The sequence below is a fragment of the Anguilla anguilla genome, chromosome 5 (genome assembly GCF_013347855.1).
Source record: "Anguilla anguilla isolate fAngAng1 chromosome 5, fAngAng1.pri, whole genome shotgun sequence".
Lineage (NCBI taxonomy): Eukaryota > Metazoa > Chordata > Actinopteri > Anguilliformes > Anguillidae > Anguilla > Anguilla anguilla.
This window is the reverse complement of record NC_049205.1, coordinates 20,180,763-20,201,001: the sequence shown is the minus strand read 5'-3', so window position 1 is coordinate 20,201,001 and position 20,239 is coordinate 20,180,763. Positions and strand designations below refer to the sequence as shown.

The window sequence follows — 20,239 nt, the reverse complement described above, 5'->3', positions numbered from 1 at the left end:
ACTTCATTTGTATTAATAGAGCAATATACATTGAGAACCGTATCCATGTGATGAATTGCCTTAGTTAAATTTGATTGGCAAATGAAATGGATATTCACCATCCATGAAAGCACTTCAGCAAAGTAGGTCAAATTTACATTGATCCTGTTACCCCTTAAGTGTGTAATATACCTGAGCAAAGTCCTTCAGCCTACAGAATCATGCACGTGCATGCCACACTTAAGAAGCTACAGGCTGTTATTTTTATCAAGGGGAAGGTAAGTGGGATGTTTTTTTTAAATACCTAGGAGGCCGTAAAATCGTTTCTTGGCATAGACAAGTTAAACCCTTCATGTTGTGGAATGCCTGGTGCTCCTAGTAGTCTGCACAGAAAACGATGCACCTATCGTGTAGTTAGCATGTATTGCATACGATCCATCTGCGTGGCTTGTGAGGCTAAACGAGCACAGGAAGCCCTGGAGCATGCAAACAACCCCCCCCCCCCCCCCAAGTCCGCAAACATTCAAAAAGTAACTGTAATAACCTCACAACGTCATATAGGCTACATAAAAGAACGTTGAACACTCACCCTAAGTTGGATGTTTGGCAAGAGTAGCTTATTAAGGCATGTCTGGGTACAGGCCCACCCAGAGTTTCACCCGTCTGCCCTCTCAAATCCCTCCAAATCCCCATTCCCACGCCACGTTGCCCCCCCTACAGCTCGCTTGCTTTACTCCTTCGACACGCATCGAAACGTGAACGCACTTGCACACTCGGCAATGAAGCAGCAACCTACTGTAAGATGGAGGTTGGTAAATCTGGGGCCTCATTACGATCGAATTTATGAGTGGCTTATGCAGAAAACCATAACAAAGTAGTTATTCATGAAATCGCACTTCGACTTGGATATGATTGTATCAGCAAAGTTTACCGAGACGTAAGTTAATTATCTGCTCCAACGTGATATAACTACGCGAGGGAAAATAAAAGCCAGTGTGCAAAGTTTTTAATTCCTTATCACATTATCCTTTTCATTGATTGTTTATTTAATTATAAATAGATTATTACTGACATGTATATTTTTTATTTAGTGACAATGGTCGTCCACACACGTGGGTTCAAACTGGAGTTTATTTGAGATTCTTATACGCCACTAAACCGACGTAAGCAGCTTTTTTCTGTCTCAATTATTATTTTTTAAATAAATCAGGCAACACAACTTGCGAAATGGGACGTTTGTTTAAATCCAAGAACAATATCCATAAGGCCCCTGGTGGCAACTATTAAAAGAGAATACAATAGAGAATATGACTGCAGTGAGGATGTAAAATACCATTATAGATAGGGCTTAGGTGGTGTAAAAAATATGGGGTGGAATAAGGTGGGACGCCGATATAAAGAGTGAGCTGGTAAAGACAAGTATAGAGAAGCACAATCAAGGAGAAGCTTATACAGCAAGATATAAATTTGATACAGAGCATGCAGAGCTTAAAGATGTGCTTTTTAGCATGATGGCAGGGTGAGATGGGAACCCATGTCATGGCATCTACACCAGGGATAGAGTCAGGCTCCTGCAGCCTTTAGCCTGCATGGAGTAGGTCTACCGCATTCCACGTGCACTACACTGGTTACGTTAACACCCAAGTACAGCCATGTGAAGAGACAGGTGTTACACCGATTTTTACTTTCAGTTCTTGGTTAAATTTCCCATTGAAGATGAGGGGGAAAATACAATTAGAGTATGCTACTGATCTGCAGGGTCTGCAAGGTCCACACCTAAAACTGCAAACGGCATCTTTTAAAGGGAACACAAAGAGCACTCTCGTGGGACCTGGGCTGGATTTCGGCAGCAGAACTGGGACACGCAGGTACAAGCAGATCAATTCCAGGGGTCGGTTTACTCGGCCTCTTTAATGCTGGCGACCCCGTTAGCGTGAGGAGCACAACCTGAGGCCCCCACGGGGGCAGGGGATGCGGCGTCTCAGAGCCGATTACCGGTTCTGGTGTCCAAGGAACCAATGTGCATCAGAACACAACACATACATATTCATGAAGCAGCCATTCAACACAAGGATCCTAGCCAGCTGGAACTTTAGGGTGAAGGTGGGGGAGGGGGGACTAAACAACTAAACCCAGAGCCTAATTCAGCTTGCCCTGCTGATGTTCAAACACAGCATCCTGTTTGTGTAAGATAGCCTGCAGCTGGTCTGTTAAATATTTGAGCCAAGTGAAAAGCTAGAAGCCTGGGGCAGGGGTGGCGACTGCAGGTACTGTAGATCTGATGGAAGCTCACCCGCAGGGTTATGCTTGGGTCACATCGTGAGAACAATACAGTCACGGCGCCTGGATGTCTCTACTGAAGTATAGCATGATAGCTTACAATAGTAGCTTTATTTGTGGAGCACATTCCAGGCCACAGGCACAAAGAGCTTTGCTGTAGCACATTAAAACACAATAAACCACAGCATAGCTTGCTGTGCTGAAGCGGACTGTTTTCAGCCAGTTCTCCACAGTGGTCTGTGCTTCCACAGAAGACACAGCATCAGATTGTAACCGGACAGTTGGAAAGGGAGAAGGTGAGGCATTGAAGCTGAATGGGAAGGCAGGTGGGAGGGGCTAGCGTGGTGCTGCTGGTGAACACCAGCTTAGTGAGATAGTGGGGGGTGGGAAATTGCCAGTACAGAAGATAGTATAGAGGGGATAGGGAGGAGAGGCATGGCTTAGTAGGACTGTGGGAGGGGCAAGGCTTAGAGGAGTGAGGGGGAGAGGCCATTGAGGTCGTGCTGTGGAAAGGGGGAGGGGAAAGGGACGGAGACTCACAGGCATGTCAGGGCATGTTGAGTCACAGTGCTTATTCTGACACTGTGAATCCACCAGGCTGCGAAGACGTCTGCAGACAGGGAACTATTCACACATACAAACACATTCACACATGAACGTGGACACACACTCACATGCCAACAAACACCCGGTCGTGGTGTGTCATTTCCTCCCCAGACTCTGCGTCCGTGTCCTGATAAAGTAGGATTTCACAGCAAGGCAAATCTTAATCAGACTTAAATCCAAATCACACAGGAGAACAAAAGACAAACACAGATGACTATTTGGAGAACAAAACAAAAGGAATTCCACCTCACAATTTTTTTTTCATATTAAATCTGAGTGATTTTAAACATTTTAAATTGCCCACAAGCCCTTCTCGGTAGTGACGTCTCTCCCAACACTGACTGACAGGTACAACTCCTGGTTTCCTTGGATACCGTGCAGAATGGAACATAGCTTGTGCTTTTCTTGATGGTTCGGGCATATATTTCATTCTAATAGACTGAAGCTTGGGAATACCAATACAAATGTTTTTTTTTAAATATAAAACACTGCTGCATGCTATGCTGCAGTGTTATGACAATCAGTAAAATTATGGTGGACTAGAAGGAAAGTACATTTAATATGATCAAATGCGGGCCGTTTACTGAGGCAAATAATATGAAAGAAGGAACTCGATACGTGCTGACTGTAAAAATCCATAACATTAATTCACGCTCAGACTACACACATAGCATACATAAACACTTGTATGTTTCAAAAACACATTTTAGTGGTAAAGCTGCAGGTGTTTTGGAAGGGATGTGAAAATGAGGTGCTAATTTTCTCCAGCCATTAATGGTACCCGTTAATACAAGTGGAGGATCGTCCAGTGTACTGGACAAATTCTAACGCCAGACTCACACCAGGGGCGCAGCGCATGCGGAACAGACACTGTGTGGTGTTTGCTTCCCTTCGGCGTGTGGCGCGCACGCTAGTGGATCTCAGCTTTCATACTAGCCGTGCTCCTCGCCGGTATAGAAGCTGTGATCTACCAGCATGGGTCCCGAAATGACGCAGACGCCACAGACCGTCCACTCTGCTCCTGGTGTAAATCAGGCGTAAGTTTCATCTGGCCCTCTATTCATCCCTCCAGTTTAATGAATATAAACCCCAGGCTACTGTGTGGTATGTGCAAATGCAAAACGGTTGCATCACCCACCATTCAAAGGAAAGCATTTGCAATTCTTGAAAGGCACCATGTCATGAATTAATTGCTTACTGAATTGGGCATTAAGTTAAATAATGAATTAATTGTTAATTACTAAATTCATATTCATTAATTATGTAATTAATCAATTTGGGGTGGGAGGCTGACTATGACTCATGTTTCTCTTGGATAGGGTGAGGACTGAGAAAAGATAATGGTCTGGTAGATAAAACAGGTAAGTAAATGGATAAATGAATAAAAAACAAGGTTCTCAAGATGAATAGGATTCACCGTCAGTAAAGCTGAGAGGGAGCTGGGACTCCACCCCCAGCCCCCACCCGGGTTCCTGTTGTCATGGTGGCGTATTGGCTGTACACAGTGAACTTTGCAGCTGGCACGATCTTTACTCACGCTTCTGCACACCACCCCTCCCCCACATGTACCTGCATAGGGTGCAGCCCTCCCCCTCTCTACAGCAGCAGTTCTCAGCGCTCATTCCAGCAGCCCACGTGTCTGCTGTCTGCTGCTTTTCATTGTTTCTCAGCTATTGACTGATCAATTAAGGCTGCTGACTACACAGTTAACTCACCTCACAGGGATTACAGAGTCTGAACTGGTTACTGATTTTAACCCTTTAAGGTATAAGATCGCAAATATATGATTAGAATGTTCTTAACCGTTCTTAGAATGTTCTAATGTATCAGTCAGTACTGGTAACTGAAAGCAATGGAGTTCTAGTGACTAACACTGACTTATAATTTTGAAAACAAAAAAGAAAAAAGATTTCCAAAAAACCTACTGTGCAAAGGGTCAGGTAGAAAACCAGGCCTGCTGCCCACCATAATCAGGGTGGAGGACCCCCTCACTATCTCTACGGTTTAACTGGCACCCTCTCTGTATAGCCTAGTTTCTGTATAGTATTTCTACAACCACCCTATCTTTATAGCAGGGGTGTCAAACTGCCGCACTGGAGGGCACTGTGTCAGCACATTTTTATGGTTTCCTTTCAGTCAGCAGCCAAATTATGCCATGGAAACAAGGTGTGCATAGTCTTTAGCCAATCAATGACTTACATTAACTAACGGAACACACTGACAAACAGCAGACGCTTGTAGCTCTCCAGGATTCGAGATTGAGATCCCTACTCTACAGTACACCCGATCGGTGGATGCTCCTTATTGTATGGCTCATCCTTCCACATCCCTGGCAAAGAGGAGGTTAATGTTTTGATGTTTTTAAAGCAGCCTTATGTTTCCATGGAGATGGCGCATTGTGTGCGTGGTCCTTCGGGAGGCGGGTGAGGGCACTAGCAGGAACAGTTGGCACGACTGGAGTTCTGCGGGCCTGCAGTCTCTACGGTTCAGTTGACAAACCTGTTCCAGCTTTCCAAAAGCAGTTGGGGAGGAGTTGTGTTGGCACGGGAGTTCACATTTTATTGCAGCCTTTGTTTGGAGGACTTGTTTTAGGGCCGAACAGCTTTCAACAGGTGTCGCTTTAGAGGTGTCGCAAAGCTCTGTCTGGTCTGGGGATGTTGTTAGCAAGGTCTATGTCACTGTTGCTAATATAACTCCAGTGGAAGTGCTGTACCTATGTTCACTCGCATTGAAAGTCACTGTAGATTATTGTCTGCTAAATTAATGCAATGTTAGGGACTGTTTCTCAATTCAAAACAGACATGTGTTTGTTTGTTTTTTTTGACCTGCAGTAGTGTGTATACTCACACAGGGACCAACACTGGAAAAGCAGCTGCTTTCCTACGATAACAGCCCTTCAGGTGAATTGTGGGCTAGGCCAAAGACACAAACATATCTCTTCCCACCCGCCAAGCAATCCAGAGTCTGACCATCCACTCAACAGGTACCCTAAAATTATTAATCATAACCTGTAAATGAGCCATTCATACCCTAACATTACTATTCTAAGCCCTCTATTTTACTGATTAGACCCCTCAACTCCTGTTTTGCCTTTGAGTACCCAAAATTACAAACTGGTGGCTAAATCTTAAATAGACCTTTGAATAAGAAATAATTACAAAGACGAGACAAGGGGGAAAAAAGATAAACACGAGTTTGTTCAGTATGTGTGAGACAGACTGCATTTACATGCACACAATATTCTGGTTATTGCCATTATTCTGAAAAAGACAATATTCCAAATAAGCTGTTTGCATGGCTACTGAGAAATCAATGTTCCTTTAATGACCTCCTCTACTCATTTTCACTATACAGATTGATTTTCCTGCACAAGTTATCTCCAGAGTGCCTTTTTCACATTCCTCCACTGCAGATAGAAAGCTTCTCTGTACTTCCCTGAAATCTGAGTTGGAAAAGTGCAGTACAAGCAAAATTTGTGAGAAAATTCCAGGAGAGTGATGTGGTAAACTGAAACCTTAGCACACAGAAAGCTGACTAGTGACATTATTGTGACCGTTGGTGCATTGAACATGGCAGACTGCACAGTTTTAGGATGCAATCCGGTACTTGTTACCAAAGGAGCCCATTCTAAAACAAAAATGTGTGGAATTTGTTTATAAAATTTGCGTGGATGTACCGGACAGCATAAAGGGAATCTGTGTTTGTAGCTCACATTTTACAGATGACTGCTTCCAGAACCTCATGCAGAAGTGGATGGGTTTGGCGAAGAAACTGATTTTGAATCCGGATGCCGTGCCTACTATATATCCCCGGACCACTGCAGCAAGCGTTGCAAATTTGCATATTCAACGATTCTGGCATTCTAAATGAAGGTAAAGGTGTATAGATGCTACTATAATAAGCCATTTTCAGAACTTTATTGAACATTTTTGATGAAAAAACTCTATTAAATTATTATTCAATAAAAATAGTTTTTAAGGGTTTCGAATACATCTGGACATGCAGCCATTCATAGACTGATTAAACGTAAAGTGGCCATGTACATCCCTTATGCATTTGATTTAACTTTCTAAATTTTTAAAAGGATAATTTCTCCATCCATCCAAAATTTTTTTTTTTTGCAGGGCCTTCCACCCTACTAGCTGTCTGACTCATATTAATGCAATGGGTAGCCTAGTAACAGCAGCGCTGACCATAAACAACATCCGTATAATATCTGAATATGCCATATTCTGGGTATTTAATCAGAATATTCCATTTAAATGACCTATATTCAGGGTATTGTCTTATTCAGAGTAATATTGAAATATGAGTGTGCGTGTAAACGTACACACAGAAAGAAAGAGAGAAAGAGAAGGTTTCTGTGAAGCCGCAGTTCTTTCCCTTGCCTGCCTGTCTGGCTGGCCGGCTGGCAGTCCCTCAGTACACTCACTCAGGAAAGCGGAATTCTGGGAAGCCCTGTCCCCCCCTCCTCCTCCACCCAAACCGCAGGATTTCAGAGCCCTCGGATGACAGACCCAGGCCCAGGTTTCCATGGAAATTTTCCTCAACGGCGCGCGTCAAGACCTGCCTAAAATGCGGAAGGCAAACACGCCATCTGCTTTCCGTGATGGAAAGAGTACAGTAAACACCCTCTGGGCAAGCCATAAAAATACGACCTCTCTTTCCCTGACAGGAGAGGGACTTTTGAGAAGAGATGCTCAAAGGTGTATAAACAAAAAAAAAAGTGTTATAGCAGATGATCCTTAACATGATGCATTGCTTGACACCGCAAAAACTACATTTAACGCAGCTCAGGCTGCTGTCACATCTTGTGCTTTACCTGCAAAAATCCCTGAGGCATGAAAAAACCTTTTATTTTAATTTTAAAAACATTAGACCCCCCCCCCCCCACATTTATTTCCGTTTGATGCGCACCTGCACACAAGGACCAGATGCTTAACCCATGCAACGCAGTGACTGTGTCACACTTACAGTCCACACAGTAAGTCAGTCACAGAGCCAGCAGCAAGTGCATTTGTCTGTTAGACAGCTGTTATGGTGTGGACGCCTGGCCCGTTGTACAGATTAACTAGCGTCTCAGGACCTTGGCCTGTTTAAGCCTACCCTGCTCCTGGCGGAACAGTGTTCCGCCACTGTGGACTGACAGCATAGCTGAGGCCGAGGCCATGGCTCAAACCTGGAGCCCGGAGCTACAGACCTACAGACCTGGAGTTTGCTTAAACACAATGAGCCACCTGGGACAATAGCCTTTGGCTTTTAAAAAAACCCAGCTCAATGTCTAGAATATTCCATAAGCTTACAAAAATATACTTTCTGTAAAAGCACTACTTGCTGATAAATAGAAAACAGTGCTATAATTCATTCTGTCACTAGGGGGGAAAACATGCTCTGAGACCCAAGTTATGGTTTTAATCAAAACAACTAAAACTACATGTGAGAATCCTCCCATCTCCTTCTCACTCCCCCACCCCCAGTTAACACCCAGATGGGTAACCTGTGGGAACCAGTGGGAATTAAATGCTTCTTTAAGACTGTCCTTAATGAAAGTCTGTGACCCCCTGAATAAAATGTATTTTGGTTCCTGGTACGTTCTGCAGCACACGCTGCTTTTATATCTGACCCCTGGGGAGGCTCTGAGTCGGGGCAGGGGTCAGATATAATGATGGGAACGGGAGGCTTCATGACCCCATGAATAGGTTGTGCTACAACACTGTCAATCACTGGCTCACATGAACCAATTGGAACTATTTGCTCTCCGCATCCGAAAGGCCACGATTGGTTAAAATCAGTTGTTGATGATGTTTGATAGCTCCACTTGTTTTTGGGGCTTCTGTCTCCAGTCAGGCGGATGTGGTGCAGGCGGGCGGTTCCAGTGCAGTCGCGGCGTTTTCGCAGGAGGACACGTCCACTAGCGCCAGCTCCTGGATCTCCTGCAGGAGGGTGTACAGGTTGGGCGTGCGGGTCTGCCGGAACTCCCTCTCCTCCCGGGACAGTTTCGGGGCCGCGGCCCGCCCCTCGGCCTGCTTCTGCGACTCCTCCTCCGCCCAGCGCACCACCTCCTGCACCAGCTCAGCCCGGCCGTGCCCCGCCCCCTGCTCCGCCCCCTCGCTCTGCTTGGCCGGAGCCTGGTGCGGCCGGCTGCTGACGACCTCCAGCCACAAGCGGTCTGCATGGCACCGTGACGACTGCACAGAGATCCGCACCTGCGTGGATAACCCAGGTTTCCCATGACGACCACAGCCGTCAGAAGGTTCCAAGGAATCAAAAATAATTACGATGATATATACTTATATGCCATGGGTAAATACTCAATTCTGACTGGTTGACAGCTGTGCATTATATTTGTGTAAAGACATGGTAATCTGGGTTTGCCTCATTACTGTTCTCAATCACTAAGGGAAAGCTTTCAAATTCTCGGCTTGGAAAAACCGAAATAAAAGGAAATGTAGCCATAGCAACAGATTATAAGAGTTGATTCACAAAACCAATAAAGTTATATATGTGGATTTTTATCCAGAGGAAATCTTAGCTCCTACACATCTAGCAAAGCATTTTGTGATTGGGTGCAGTATTTATTATATTTTGGAAATATGAACGTAGACTAGTGTAGTTATGTGGATCAGTGTAAATGACACAGCTGACCGTCTGCTCACGATACCAGTAGCTAAAGGCATCATACCAATAGTTAATGCATACTTTGTCTTTCATTGTTAAATGTCTTTTCTCTTATTTTATGTTTTTGATAGATGATAGTAATAGACACATCTGTAAAATCCAAACTCTAGTGCCATCTACTGTTACCAGAGGAATTATAATTAGCTAAGTGGCGGATATGTACATAATAGTTTTAGTTATTTAATTTAAAAAGTTTTTAATATTTTATTTTAAAATTTTTTGTATGCATTTTAGTTGTAGCCATGGTATACACACATGAATAATGTATGTTCCATTATATTATTTATAACAGGAGCACAAAGTAAATGCAGCGTTTGCTCAAATGAGCTGCTGCTGTTACCTTAGTAAGAGCCCAGGCAGTTGAGTCCTGCAGGTAATTGAATTCCGACTGCGTGTGTGTATGTGTGCATGTGTGTGTGTGTGTGTGTGTGTGTGTGTGTGCTGTACTCACAGTAATGTGGTGAAGCAGGCAGGTGTGTGTATGTGCTGTACTAACATTAATGTGGTGAAACAGGCAGAAGGTGTGTGTGTGTGCTGTACTCAGTAATGTGCTGAAACAGGCAGAAGGTGTGTGTGTGTGTGTGTGTGCTGTACTCACAGTAATGTGCTGAAACAGGCAGAAGGTATGTGTGTGTGTGTGCGCGCGTGTGTTTGTGTGTGTGTGTGTGTGTGTGTGTGTGTGCTGTACTCACAGTAATGTGCTGAAACAGGCAGAAGGTGTGTGTGTGTGTGCGTGTTTGTGTGTGTGTGTATGTGTGTGTGCTGTACTCACAGTAATGTGCTGAAACAGGCAGAAGGTATGTGTGTGTGTGCGTGTGTTTGTGTGTGTGTGTGTGTGTGTGTGTGTGTGTGTGTGCTGTACTCACAGTAATGTGCTGAAACAGGCAGAAGGTGTGTGTGTGTGTGCGTGTGTTTGTGTGTGTGTGTGTGTGTGTGTGTGTGTGTGTGTGCTGTACTCACAGTAATGTGCTGAAACAGGCAGAAGGTGTGTGTGCCGGCAGCAGTACTGCAGCTGATCCGGTCGGTGCGTCTCTGCAGTGATCCAGACTGCCACTCACAGCTCCCGTCCTGCTGCACACTGACCACCTGACCCTCCCTGTTCTTCAGGTACACCGGACCTTTCACCCCATACCTGCGAATACACACGCACACGTATTACACCGCGCCACACTGAGCAGCACTGTTTCTCTCATGCACACACATGACGTTGCATTTTATTTGGCAGATGCTTTTATCCAAAGCGACATACATTAAGTGGTTGCTTTACACAGTGCAACAGTGAACATGCACACACATACACAATGACCCCACACACACAAACATGCGCGCGAACACACACACACACACACACACACACACACAGCCTTGACCCACGACAATCACCCCCTCACAGACCTTGCCTCACAGCAACTGCAAGGTCATAACACTTCCCCACAACAAACAACGCTACAGGCTAACAACCCAGCTCCAAAACAACCAATCCCTCGTAACACATCGACCACGTGCTCATTGCCCCACCCCTACAGCAGCCACATCCTCATAACCCTGGGGCCAAACGGAAACTATACTTTCGCTTGTTTCCACAGCAAGTTTACTTCCTGTTTGACTGCAGTAAGCGGACACGTCGTGTCTATAATGACTAGATTCATTAACCCCGAGGCAGTTAGGCACAGGAGAGAGAGCGTGTCCTGAGGCGTACTGCGGGATGAAGACCAGCAGGCCGTTGGCGCGGACGGCGTAGACGACGGCGTTGGCCACACAGCGCTCATCCCTGTCGGGGTCCTTGTCCTTGAAGTACAGGCACTGGAAGAGCTCCGTGGACTGCTTCTGAGCCTGCTGTGCTGCCTGTAGACACACACAAATTTTGATTATGTTTTGTCTCAAGAAAAATACATACAATAAAATAAAACACAAACGAACATTGTCGTGAGCTGTCCAGGAGTTACATTCATTACAATCATTATTGCCGTCAAATAACATGTTCATTGTCGGTGTCTTCCTGATGCATAAGAAATATGTGGACCACTTGGCCCATCCTTTCCTAAAAAAGTCCTCAGAAAGGTAATTCAGAATAGCTAACATGCATAAATGTTTGGATGCGTGACCTGAAAAAGTACATTTATTTATTCGTATAAACATAGACAGACACACATACACACACTGGTAGCATTGTGGTGTAAAGGCTGGGTGAACAGGCTTGTAACTCTGGGGTTGCAGGTTCAGTCCTGAAGTGGGGTACAGTCATTGTGCCCTTGCTTCAGTAAATATCCAGCAGTATAAATTAATTCCATCTACATGCACGAGCAGAACAGGTTTCTCAAGACAAAACCTTCTGCCAGAAGCTCCTGTCCATTACTTACATGCATGACCTCACTCATCACATTACAGAACAACATGCACGACATTGTCAGTTTAAGTACCCTGCTCAATGGCTCAGCAGAGTGGCAGTGTCACATACACAATTCAAACCCGGAACTTTCCAGTCATTAGTCTGACCCCCTAATCGCAAAGCCAAACTACCATCCAGTAAGGAGAGCCTTGGAGAGGGATTCAGCCAACTGCTACTAATCACTATGTGATTAGAGCACAACTGCAGCTCACACAGGTCAGGATGGTTACCCTGGTTACCGCCGGCCCTCTCGCCAGTCCACTCACCCTGTTCTTGTCGTTGATATGGTGTGCGAGTGCCTCCAGCTCCTTGTTATTGGCTGGGGGCTCCTTTGGCTCCACCCCTTTCTCCTTCTCGATGGCGGCAGTGAGCAGGCGGTGCACGATGACGTCCGCGTAGCGACGGATCGGGGAGGTGAAGTGGGTGTATCTGTCGAGAGCCAGACCTGAGCGACACGCACACACACACACACAGACGCGCACGCAAACACAGAATCACGCAAGAAAAACGCAAGCACACACACATGGACATAGACACAAACCCACATATATACACAGAGAAACACAGACACACAAGAGAAACCAGGGTTAGAGCTTCAGGAATTCTAATTACTGCTCAGCCCACAGCCCTCGTTGTTAAGGGCAACCTTAATTGAAATTCACAGTTCTCTTTCATAAAGGCAGACTATCAAATATTCAGGATATTTTTAAGCGGTAAAAACATCATTTTTTACATATGAAAGACCAGGAGGGTTCGTGCTACACCCACTGCCCCCCTTTTGATTCTTTCTGTTTCCCTGGAGATCAGTGTACATTAATGGCTATGTGTAACATAGAGACAGCTCCTGCTGAAATCTGATTAATACTCCCTAAGTCAATGAAGTATACAACAATACATCTAAGATTAAAAAATGATTACTTACTCACAGCTACAACAGTGAAATTCCTATTAAACAGACACAATTTTTTGGAGGAAATTAATTTGTGAGTAATGTAACTTCTTAAAAGCAAGGCTAATGTTCGAGACAGGGAACAGGCTAAGTTGATAGCGATATCAGCAGTGAGATTAGCGGACTTGACAGCCGATGGCACGGAGCCAGTGGGATAGAAAGAGAGACAGGCCCATTTCATTTCCTGTGAAAGGAGAAAGTTAAATCGGAGATTAGACACGGGCAGGTTTCCACGACTCCTCCGGGACAGCGGGATGTCAGACAGCTGTCCACAACGATTTTCCATGACCTTTCTGCAGGAAAACATTTCAGGGGGATTTAGCTGGAGTGAGAGAAGAGTTTTACCCATATCTCGTTTATATATTTTGTTTTTCCTTCTTCCTTGGTGAAATATGAATGCAACATTATACACGTAAGCCTTAAACAGCATAAGAATTCTTAAAGCTAAAATGATTCAAAATAATTTTTTCTCAGCAACTTCTGGCTCAGTGCAGTGAAATTACAATTTCCCATAATGCTTGTCTTCCTTGCCTGCCCGCAAAAATATATAAAGCAGGTACTCTATCTGTTCCCTGCCTCATTTTAACAGACTGCAATGCCTGCTTTGTATATTCAAGTGAAAAAAAAAAAATGCAATGCAACAGATTGCCTTTTGTAATATTCAATCAGTTGCTGACATCATCATTGCAATTTAAAAGTCGCACTGAACCTAACACAGAAAATGTATAAAATGGAAGGCAAATGCATCTGAACACGCATATCTTCATAACTATCACCTGATTGGACTTCCCAAGCCACACACATTATAGCTGAACGAGATTAAGACTGCCTGGGAATGAAGTGTACAGTTTTTGGAAAGATGTAGTTTGTATTGTAATATTTGGGCTGGAATGAGCCTTTAAGAGTGTGACCTCCAGGGGGCGCCGCAGGGCAGTGCGTACCGTAGTGCTCGTACTGGTCCACAGGGAGCGCTCCGGTGGAGAAGTACAGGGCGTTGGACATGGCCTGCGTGGCCATCATTCTCAGCAGCCGGTTCACCAGCGGGTCCTCCAGGTCCACGGCCCGGTCCAGAGAATCCGCCAGAACCTTGTTGGACCTGCAGGACCAACACCAATTTGGGATCAGTGTGTGTGCACGTGCAGTATACGTGCATGTGTGTGAGAGAGAGAGTTTGTATTAACGCAGAAGTTTTTTATGCTTATACCTGTATCACTGACAGAGTTATGGAAAGTACATTCAATGCTATGTTTCAATGTAAATGCACTTTAAATACTGAGTTGCAAAAAGACCATGAGTCTTTTATAAATATGCAAATAATTATTATTATCATTAGTAGTAGTAGTACTAGTTGTTTTCTTACATTTGCTACTCCTCGTCATTGGGTAGACTTTCTATCTATGGTGACTTACTGAGCACTTAGGTTTACCTGCTACCCATTAGTACGGTTGGACATTTACTTTGAGATAAACAAATTTCAAGTAAAGCCCTTTGTTCAAGGGTACATTAGCATTTAATTGTGAATTGAGCCAGTGGTTACCAGCCCAGTTGCTTAACCTCCAACCTCCCCCAGCAAACACACACACCAATGCCACACACTACAGGTGCTATTTGCCCTCCCGTGCTGCAGAGGGCACTAGAGTACCGTGTGTCAATGCTAAATCCCAGGGCCTTGGCGCTGTCGATCAGCTGGCAGAAGAACTCCTGCCGAGGGGCGGGGTGGTGGCGTAGCAGGGCCTGGTGGGGGAAGCTCTCCTGGATCTTGCGCGCCACCCAGTGGTTGGCGTAGATCATGCACTCCGCCACGGTCTCGTGGACCTCCAGCGGCTGGCGGGGCACCAGGGCAGAGATGTTCCCATCAGCGTCCAACTGGGCCCGCACCTCCACGCCCTCCAGCTCCAGGGCCCCGCCCTCATCCCGCCGCGCCCGCAGGAGCCTGGCGACATGCGTCAGGAGCTGCAGGGCCTCCCGCAGCTCGTCCAGTCTCCGCCCCTTCTCGGCCGCGCCCAGGGCGGCCAGTTCTGAAGGCTCCGCCCCCTGGTCGCCGTTCAGCAGGCTCTGCGCCAGCTCGTAGTGCAGCTGGTATGAGGAGCGGATGAGCGTGCGGCCAAACCACACCTTCCGCACCGCCAGCGACCGTGCGTCCAGCCGCCACAGCACGCTCATGGCGTACCTGCACAAACACACACCAGGGTTAGCCAAGAAACAAATAACTATACACTACACTCACTCTGCACCTGCACAAACACACACCAGGGTTAGCCAGCAAACAAACAACTACACTCACTGTGTATCTGCACATACACACACACAAGGGTTAGTCAAGAAACAAACAACTATATACTACACTCACTCTGTACCTGCACAAACACACACCAGGGTTAGCCAAGGAACAAATAACTATATACTACACTCACTGTGCACCTGCACATACACACACCAGGGTTAGCCAGCAAACAAACAACTATACACTACACTCAGTGTGCACATGCACATACACACACCAGGGTTAGCCAAAAAACAAACAACTATATAAGATACACTCACTCTGTACCTGCACATACACGAACCAGGGTTAGCCAAAAAACAAGTATACACTACACTCACTGTGTAACTGCACATACACACACCAGGGTTAGCCAAGAAACAAACAACTATACACTACACTCACTCTGTACCTGCACATACACACACCATGGTTAGCCAAAAAACAACTATACACTACAATCACTGTGTACCTGCACATACACACACCAGGGTTAGTCAAAAAACAAGTATACACTACACTCACTGTGTACCTGCACATACACACACCAGGGTTAGCCAAGAAACAAACAACTATGCACTACACTCACTCTGTACCTGCACATACATGCACCAGAGTTAGCTAACAAACAACTATACACAACACACTCACTGTGTCCCTGCACAAACACACGACAGGGTTAGCCAGCAAACAAACAACTATACACTACACTCACTGTGTAGCTGCATGTACACATTGCATTAACCAACAAAAACTAGGGTTATTACGATATCGCCGATGATTGTCTATAGCTACAATATTTAAACTTGGCCACAATCTTTTTTATTTTAGTTCTGCTGCCTCGCAACAATGACTGTATGCTTTGCTTTTTTAATATTTGGTTATTGTTATTTGCTGTTTTTATTATTTGATTATTATTAGTTGCTCTGTTCTTAATATTTGGTTACTATTATTTGTATATTAGTTATTTAGTTTATTAACGGTGCCAATTATCTTATGTGCAATCTTACCCTTGATAATCAACAGAGAACAGAATCCTGTCATTTAGTGGCAAAGTAACGAGACTCACTTTCTCCTGACAGTGAAATTTACAAGGAAGTTCTTGTGTAGGCCTATTTGTGCTACTAGTACCACCGGAACAAGTGTTCAGCACTGCGGGAAACATCAACGCAAACATTGCTGAGTAACCTAAAACCAGAGAGGGTTAACGTGCTCGTTTTTGACCAGGGTTCAATCCCCGGCAGCGGTACTTTCGGCTTGGTCAGACGTTCCTACGAACACAATTGGCTGTGTTCGCGGGTGGGAAGCCGGTGAGGGTATGAGTCCTGATCATTGCATTAGCGACTCCTACTGGTTGGTCGGGGCGCCTGTTCAGCAGGGAGGGGATCTGGGGGAGATAGCGTGAACCTCCGCACGCGTTACACTCTCCCTGTGAAACTCCTCGCTGTCAGGTGAAAAGAAGCGGTTGGCGACTCCACATGTATCGGAGGAGGCGTGTGGTAGTCTACACCCTCCCCAGACCAACAGAGGATATGACATTGATTAGGACCGTGATTCACACGGGGAATTGGTATAATGACTAAATTGGGAGAAAAAATTGGAGAAAATGGCAAAAAAAAAAAACGTGCTCGTTTTTCTAACAACGCACAAAACAAGATGAAACACTGAAAATATCTAAATAATTAGCGTGGAGACCCTGGAGAAAATTCCAATTTGAGTGTAACTTAATTCGATTTGATTTTATTTTATGTTATTTAAATATCCTTGTTTCTTAAGCTCATACCTATTATGATGTTTATTAGGTTTTAATTTATTTAAGCTTATTTTAATGCCATTGTTATTTAAGAGGATTGTTTTAAATAAAAAAGTGCCTTATTTCACTTAGCTTCTGGTCACTGTGTGCAGTTGATCACACTGTAACTAACTAAAGTAAGCAGTGTTCAGGCTACTGCAATTCGAGATCAATGCTGCCACTGGGCCACACGTGGTAATTATCACGTTGTCATAAAATTATGTTACACTATAATAAAACAAGATAATAATGAATATCGCCATATTTCTTAAAGGCATATCAACTATATGAAAATGGGATAATGTGACAACCCTAATGTGCATACCCACACAGTTATGACACACTGGTAAATACAGCAGCACACCTGAGCTTCCATCACACACAACCTTGTTACTACGCCACTTATGACATTATCAGAAAATGGTTTCTGTTTATGTTTTCATTAAACAAATACCAACTGTAGCCACCCCCAGCCAGCAGGGGGCTCCACTCACCTGTCCACACCACCCAGCAGAGAGCACAGGTCAGCACTCAGCACTGGGGGCAGCATGTCGTAGCGCCGGTCAGCCAGGTAGTATGTGGTGGCCCTGAGAGACAAGACAAGCTTTACTGAAACCTGCGGATGTGCGTCTGCCTCTCTCCATCTTCTCTCTGCTCTCACTTCCGACTGTCCTTCAGATCTCTCCACATCTCCCATCCCTCCTTTCTACTCCTTCCTGCTTCTTTCTCCTTATTTCCCCTGCCCTCTGGTCTATCCCTTCTTTCTCTCTCTCTTCACATTCTGTCCTCCCTCTCTCCTTCCCTGCCCTCTTTCCCTTCTCCCTGCTCCCCTCTCGTGTACTTTTACATTTACACTTGAGAATTTAGCGGACGGTCTCATCCAAAGAGACTCACTAAGTGCACGCTGCACAAGAAGGTCAGGCAAAGAGCAGAGATGAAAGACTGAAGTAGCCAACTGAAGCAGCCATTATATAAAACTACAGCATAACTACTGTAGGTGCTGCAGTGGGTGCACCCATCCCTCCTATTTCCCTCCTTCTCTACCCTCCCCCCTCACCTGGACCGGGCCTCCAGGTCAGTCAGAGACCCCTCCCTGACAAAGTGAGTGACGTCGGCGATGTGCACGCCCAGCTCTAGCTCCTCCCCCCCGGGCAGCGCGCACACAGACAGCGTGTCATCAACGTCCTCGCAGCCTTTCGGGTCGATGCTGAACACCAGGTGGGTTTCTCTCAGGTCCCGCCTCGCCTCCACCTGCTCCGCCTCCACCTGCCAGGGGCTCTCCTCTGAATTCACCGGCATCTCCCGCAACTGCACACAGACACACACGAGCTCATAAATTCACATATACACATTAGAGCGCCAAATTCAATGGCATCTCCCAAAACTGTACAGGCAACACACACATTCGACACAATCCATCAACTGAGACATGGCCCTGGAATACACATGCACACACACGTTCACACACCTGTGCTTCGGAGAACGGCGCTACGTGGATGTTGTTCTCGGTGAGGATGGTCTGGATCTCGGTCTCCAGCTCCCCGGCCTTGCCCAGCACCCTCACAAAGTGTCCGTTTGGGTACAGAGACGTGCTCTCCCAGGAGTCCAGCCGCACGATGGCTCTGAGGCCCTGCGGGAGAGGGGACACAGACCACACACACAGGACACTTACTGCACACCTGCTAGACTGGACAGGGTTGGGGCACAGCTGTTCATCTGATGACTGTGTATGTGTGTGCGTTTGTGTGTGAGTATCTTCAGTGTAATCAGTGTGTAGTCTGTAGTGCATAATATCTACAGTGTGTACATTGAGTATACTGTAGTGTATAGTTTTTAGTATATTGTAGTATAGTGTACAGAGTACATAATGTAGTGTATAGAGTAAGTGCGTGTGTGTCTATGTGAGTGGACGTGTGTGTGTGCGCTGCGTGTTTGTGTGTGTCCGTGCGTGTATTGCGCGTGCTTGGGTGTGTGTGTGTGCGCATCTGTGTGTCACGTGTGCTTCTGTGCTTGTGTGTGTGTGTGTGTGTGTGTGTGTGTCACGTGTGCTTGTGTACGTGTGTGTGCTTCTGTGCTTGTGTATGTGTGTATGTGTCTGCGTACCTGCAAGGTCTCGGCCTGCTGGGTGCTGATGCGTATCCTGGGCAGGCGGTAGTCCCAGGGCGTGACCAGGATGCGCTGGGAGGCGTGGCTCTGAGACTGCACCTCCTCCCGCGGCGGAAACGTCACCACGTAGTCCCTCCAGTTGCGCTGCAGGACCCCCACCACCCTGCCTGGGGAGGGCGAGAGAGGGGGAGACGGGGAGGAGCGAGGGGTCTGCGGCTCTGGTGAATGCGCTCGCACTGATGCATGCGCGAGCTCTCTGTGCGGAAAAGGACGTTACCCTCTCTCTCTGATGATATGGGAAAGAAAATCTAAATCCCAGCCAGGGCAGGGCTCTACAGTGCTCCTGTTTTTAGGAACAATTGCTCCAGAAAAATTGATGTGCGCTAACAGAAAAAATAATTTGGGATCAACTGGGATGCATTAGCGTACCTACATTTCTCAACCTAGGAGCTCCTCGGAAAAATGTTAGCGAGATGCCCTGCAGTGCGGGCTACAGCTAAACTCACTGGCACCCTCTGCTGGTCATCATAAGTCTTTCCTGCTCTTCTTTCTCCTTATTCATCAGCGAGCACTACGCAGCCTTTAAAGAGATTCATACACCCCTCAAACTGTCGGTGCACTTTCACCAGCCTGTTGTCCGTAGCACTTAGCGTCAGGGCTTGTTAATAGCACATCCAGGCCGTGCCAGCGACGACTGTGGCCGGCAGCCCTATGCAACGAGCGACGGGTGAAGGGTGAATATAATAACACTGGATCATTGAAAAATCATAGCAAAGAGCAGAGTACTAGATTCAAAATGCACCTGACAGCCCCCACCTGCTAAGCAGCACGTACAGCTGCCTCAGTATTATAGCGGCGACGATGATGCTGGTAATGACTGCAATAATGACAATTATAATGATAACACCTGTAATGATGATGGTGGATGATGATGGTAAGCATTGTAATGATGATGATGGCACTGGTAGGTATGACAGCATTGGTAATGATAATGGTGATGATGATGATGATAGCAATGATTGTGACAATGATAATCATAATGATAACGGCTATGATTACGATTTTGTGTACGGTAACAAAGATTATGGTGATTAACACAGCAATGGCTGTGATAATGATAATTAATATAAGGGCAATGATGATGATGGTGACATGCATGACTTGGCCCTTTCACACCCTGCAGTGGCCCTCCATGCA

General features: G+C 45.8%; 1 protein-coding gene across 1 annotated transcript in view; it reads right to left on the bottom strand.

Annotated features, from left to right (window-relative positions):
• Window positions 1–3,552: 3,552 nt before the first annotated feature.
• dis3l (DIS3 like exosome 3'-5' exoribonuclease) overlaps window positions 3,553–20,239 on the bottom strand; it is a 29,164-nt gene continuing 12,477 nt past the window's right edge. The window contains exons 8-17 of the mRNA XM_035419349.1: window positions 19,040–19,209; window positions 18,405–18,566; window positions 17,994–18,244; window positions 17,431–17,523; window positions 14,524–15,051; window positions 13,823–13,977; window positions 12,199–12,377; window positions 11,243–11,388; window positions 10,504–10,675; window positions 3,553–9,071 (exon numbers count right to left, since the gene is read on the bottom strand). Coding sequence (XP_035275240.1) covers window positions 8,709–9,071; window positions 10,504–10,675; window positions 11,243–11,388; window positions 12,199–12,377; window positions 13,823–13,977; window positions 14,524–15,051; window positions 17,431–17,523; window positions 17,994–18,244; window positions 18,405–18,566; window positions 19,040–19,209 — 2,219 coding nt within the window. The 3' untranslated portion in view covers window positions 3,553–8,708. The remainder of the gene's footprint in view (window positions 9,072–10,503; window positions 10,676–11,242; window positions 11,389–12,198; window positions 12,378–13,822; window positions 13,978–14,523; window positions 15,052–17,430; window positions 17,524–17,993; window positions 18,245–18,404; window positions 18,567–19,039; window positions 19,210–20,239) is intronic.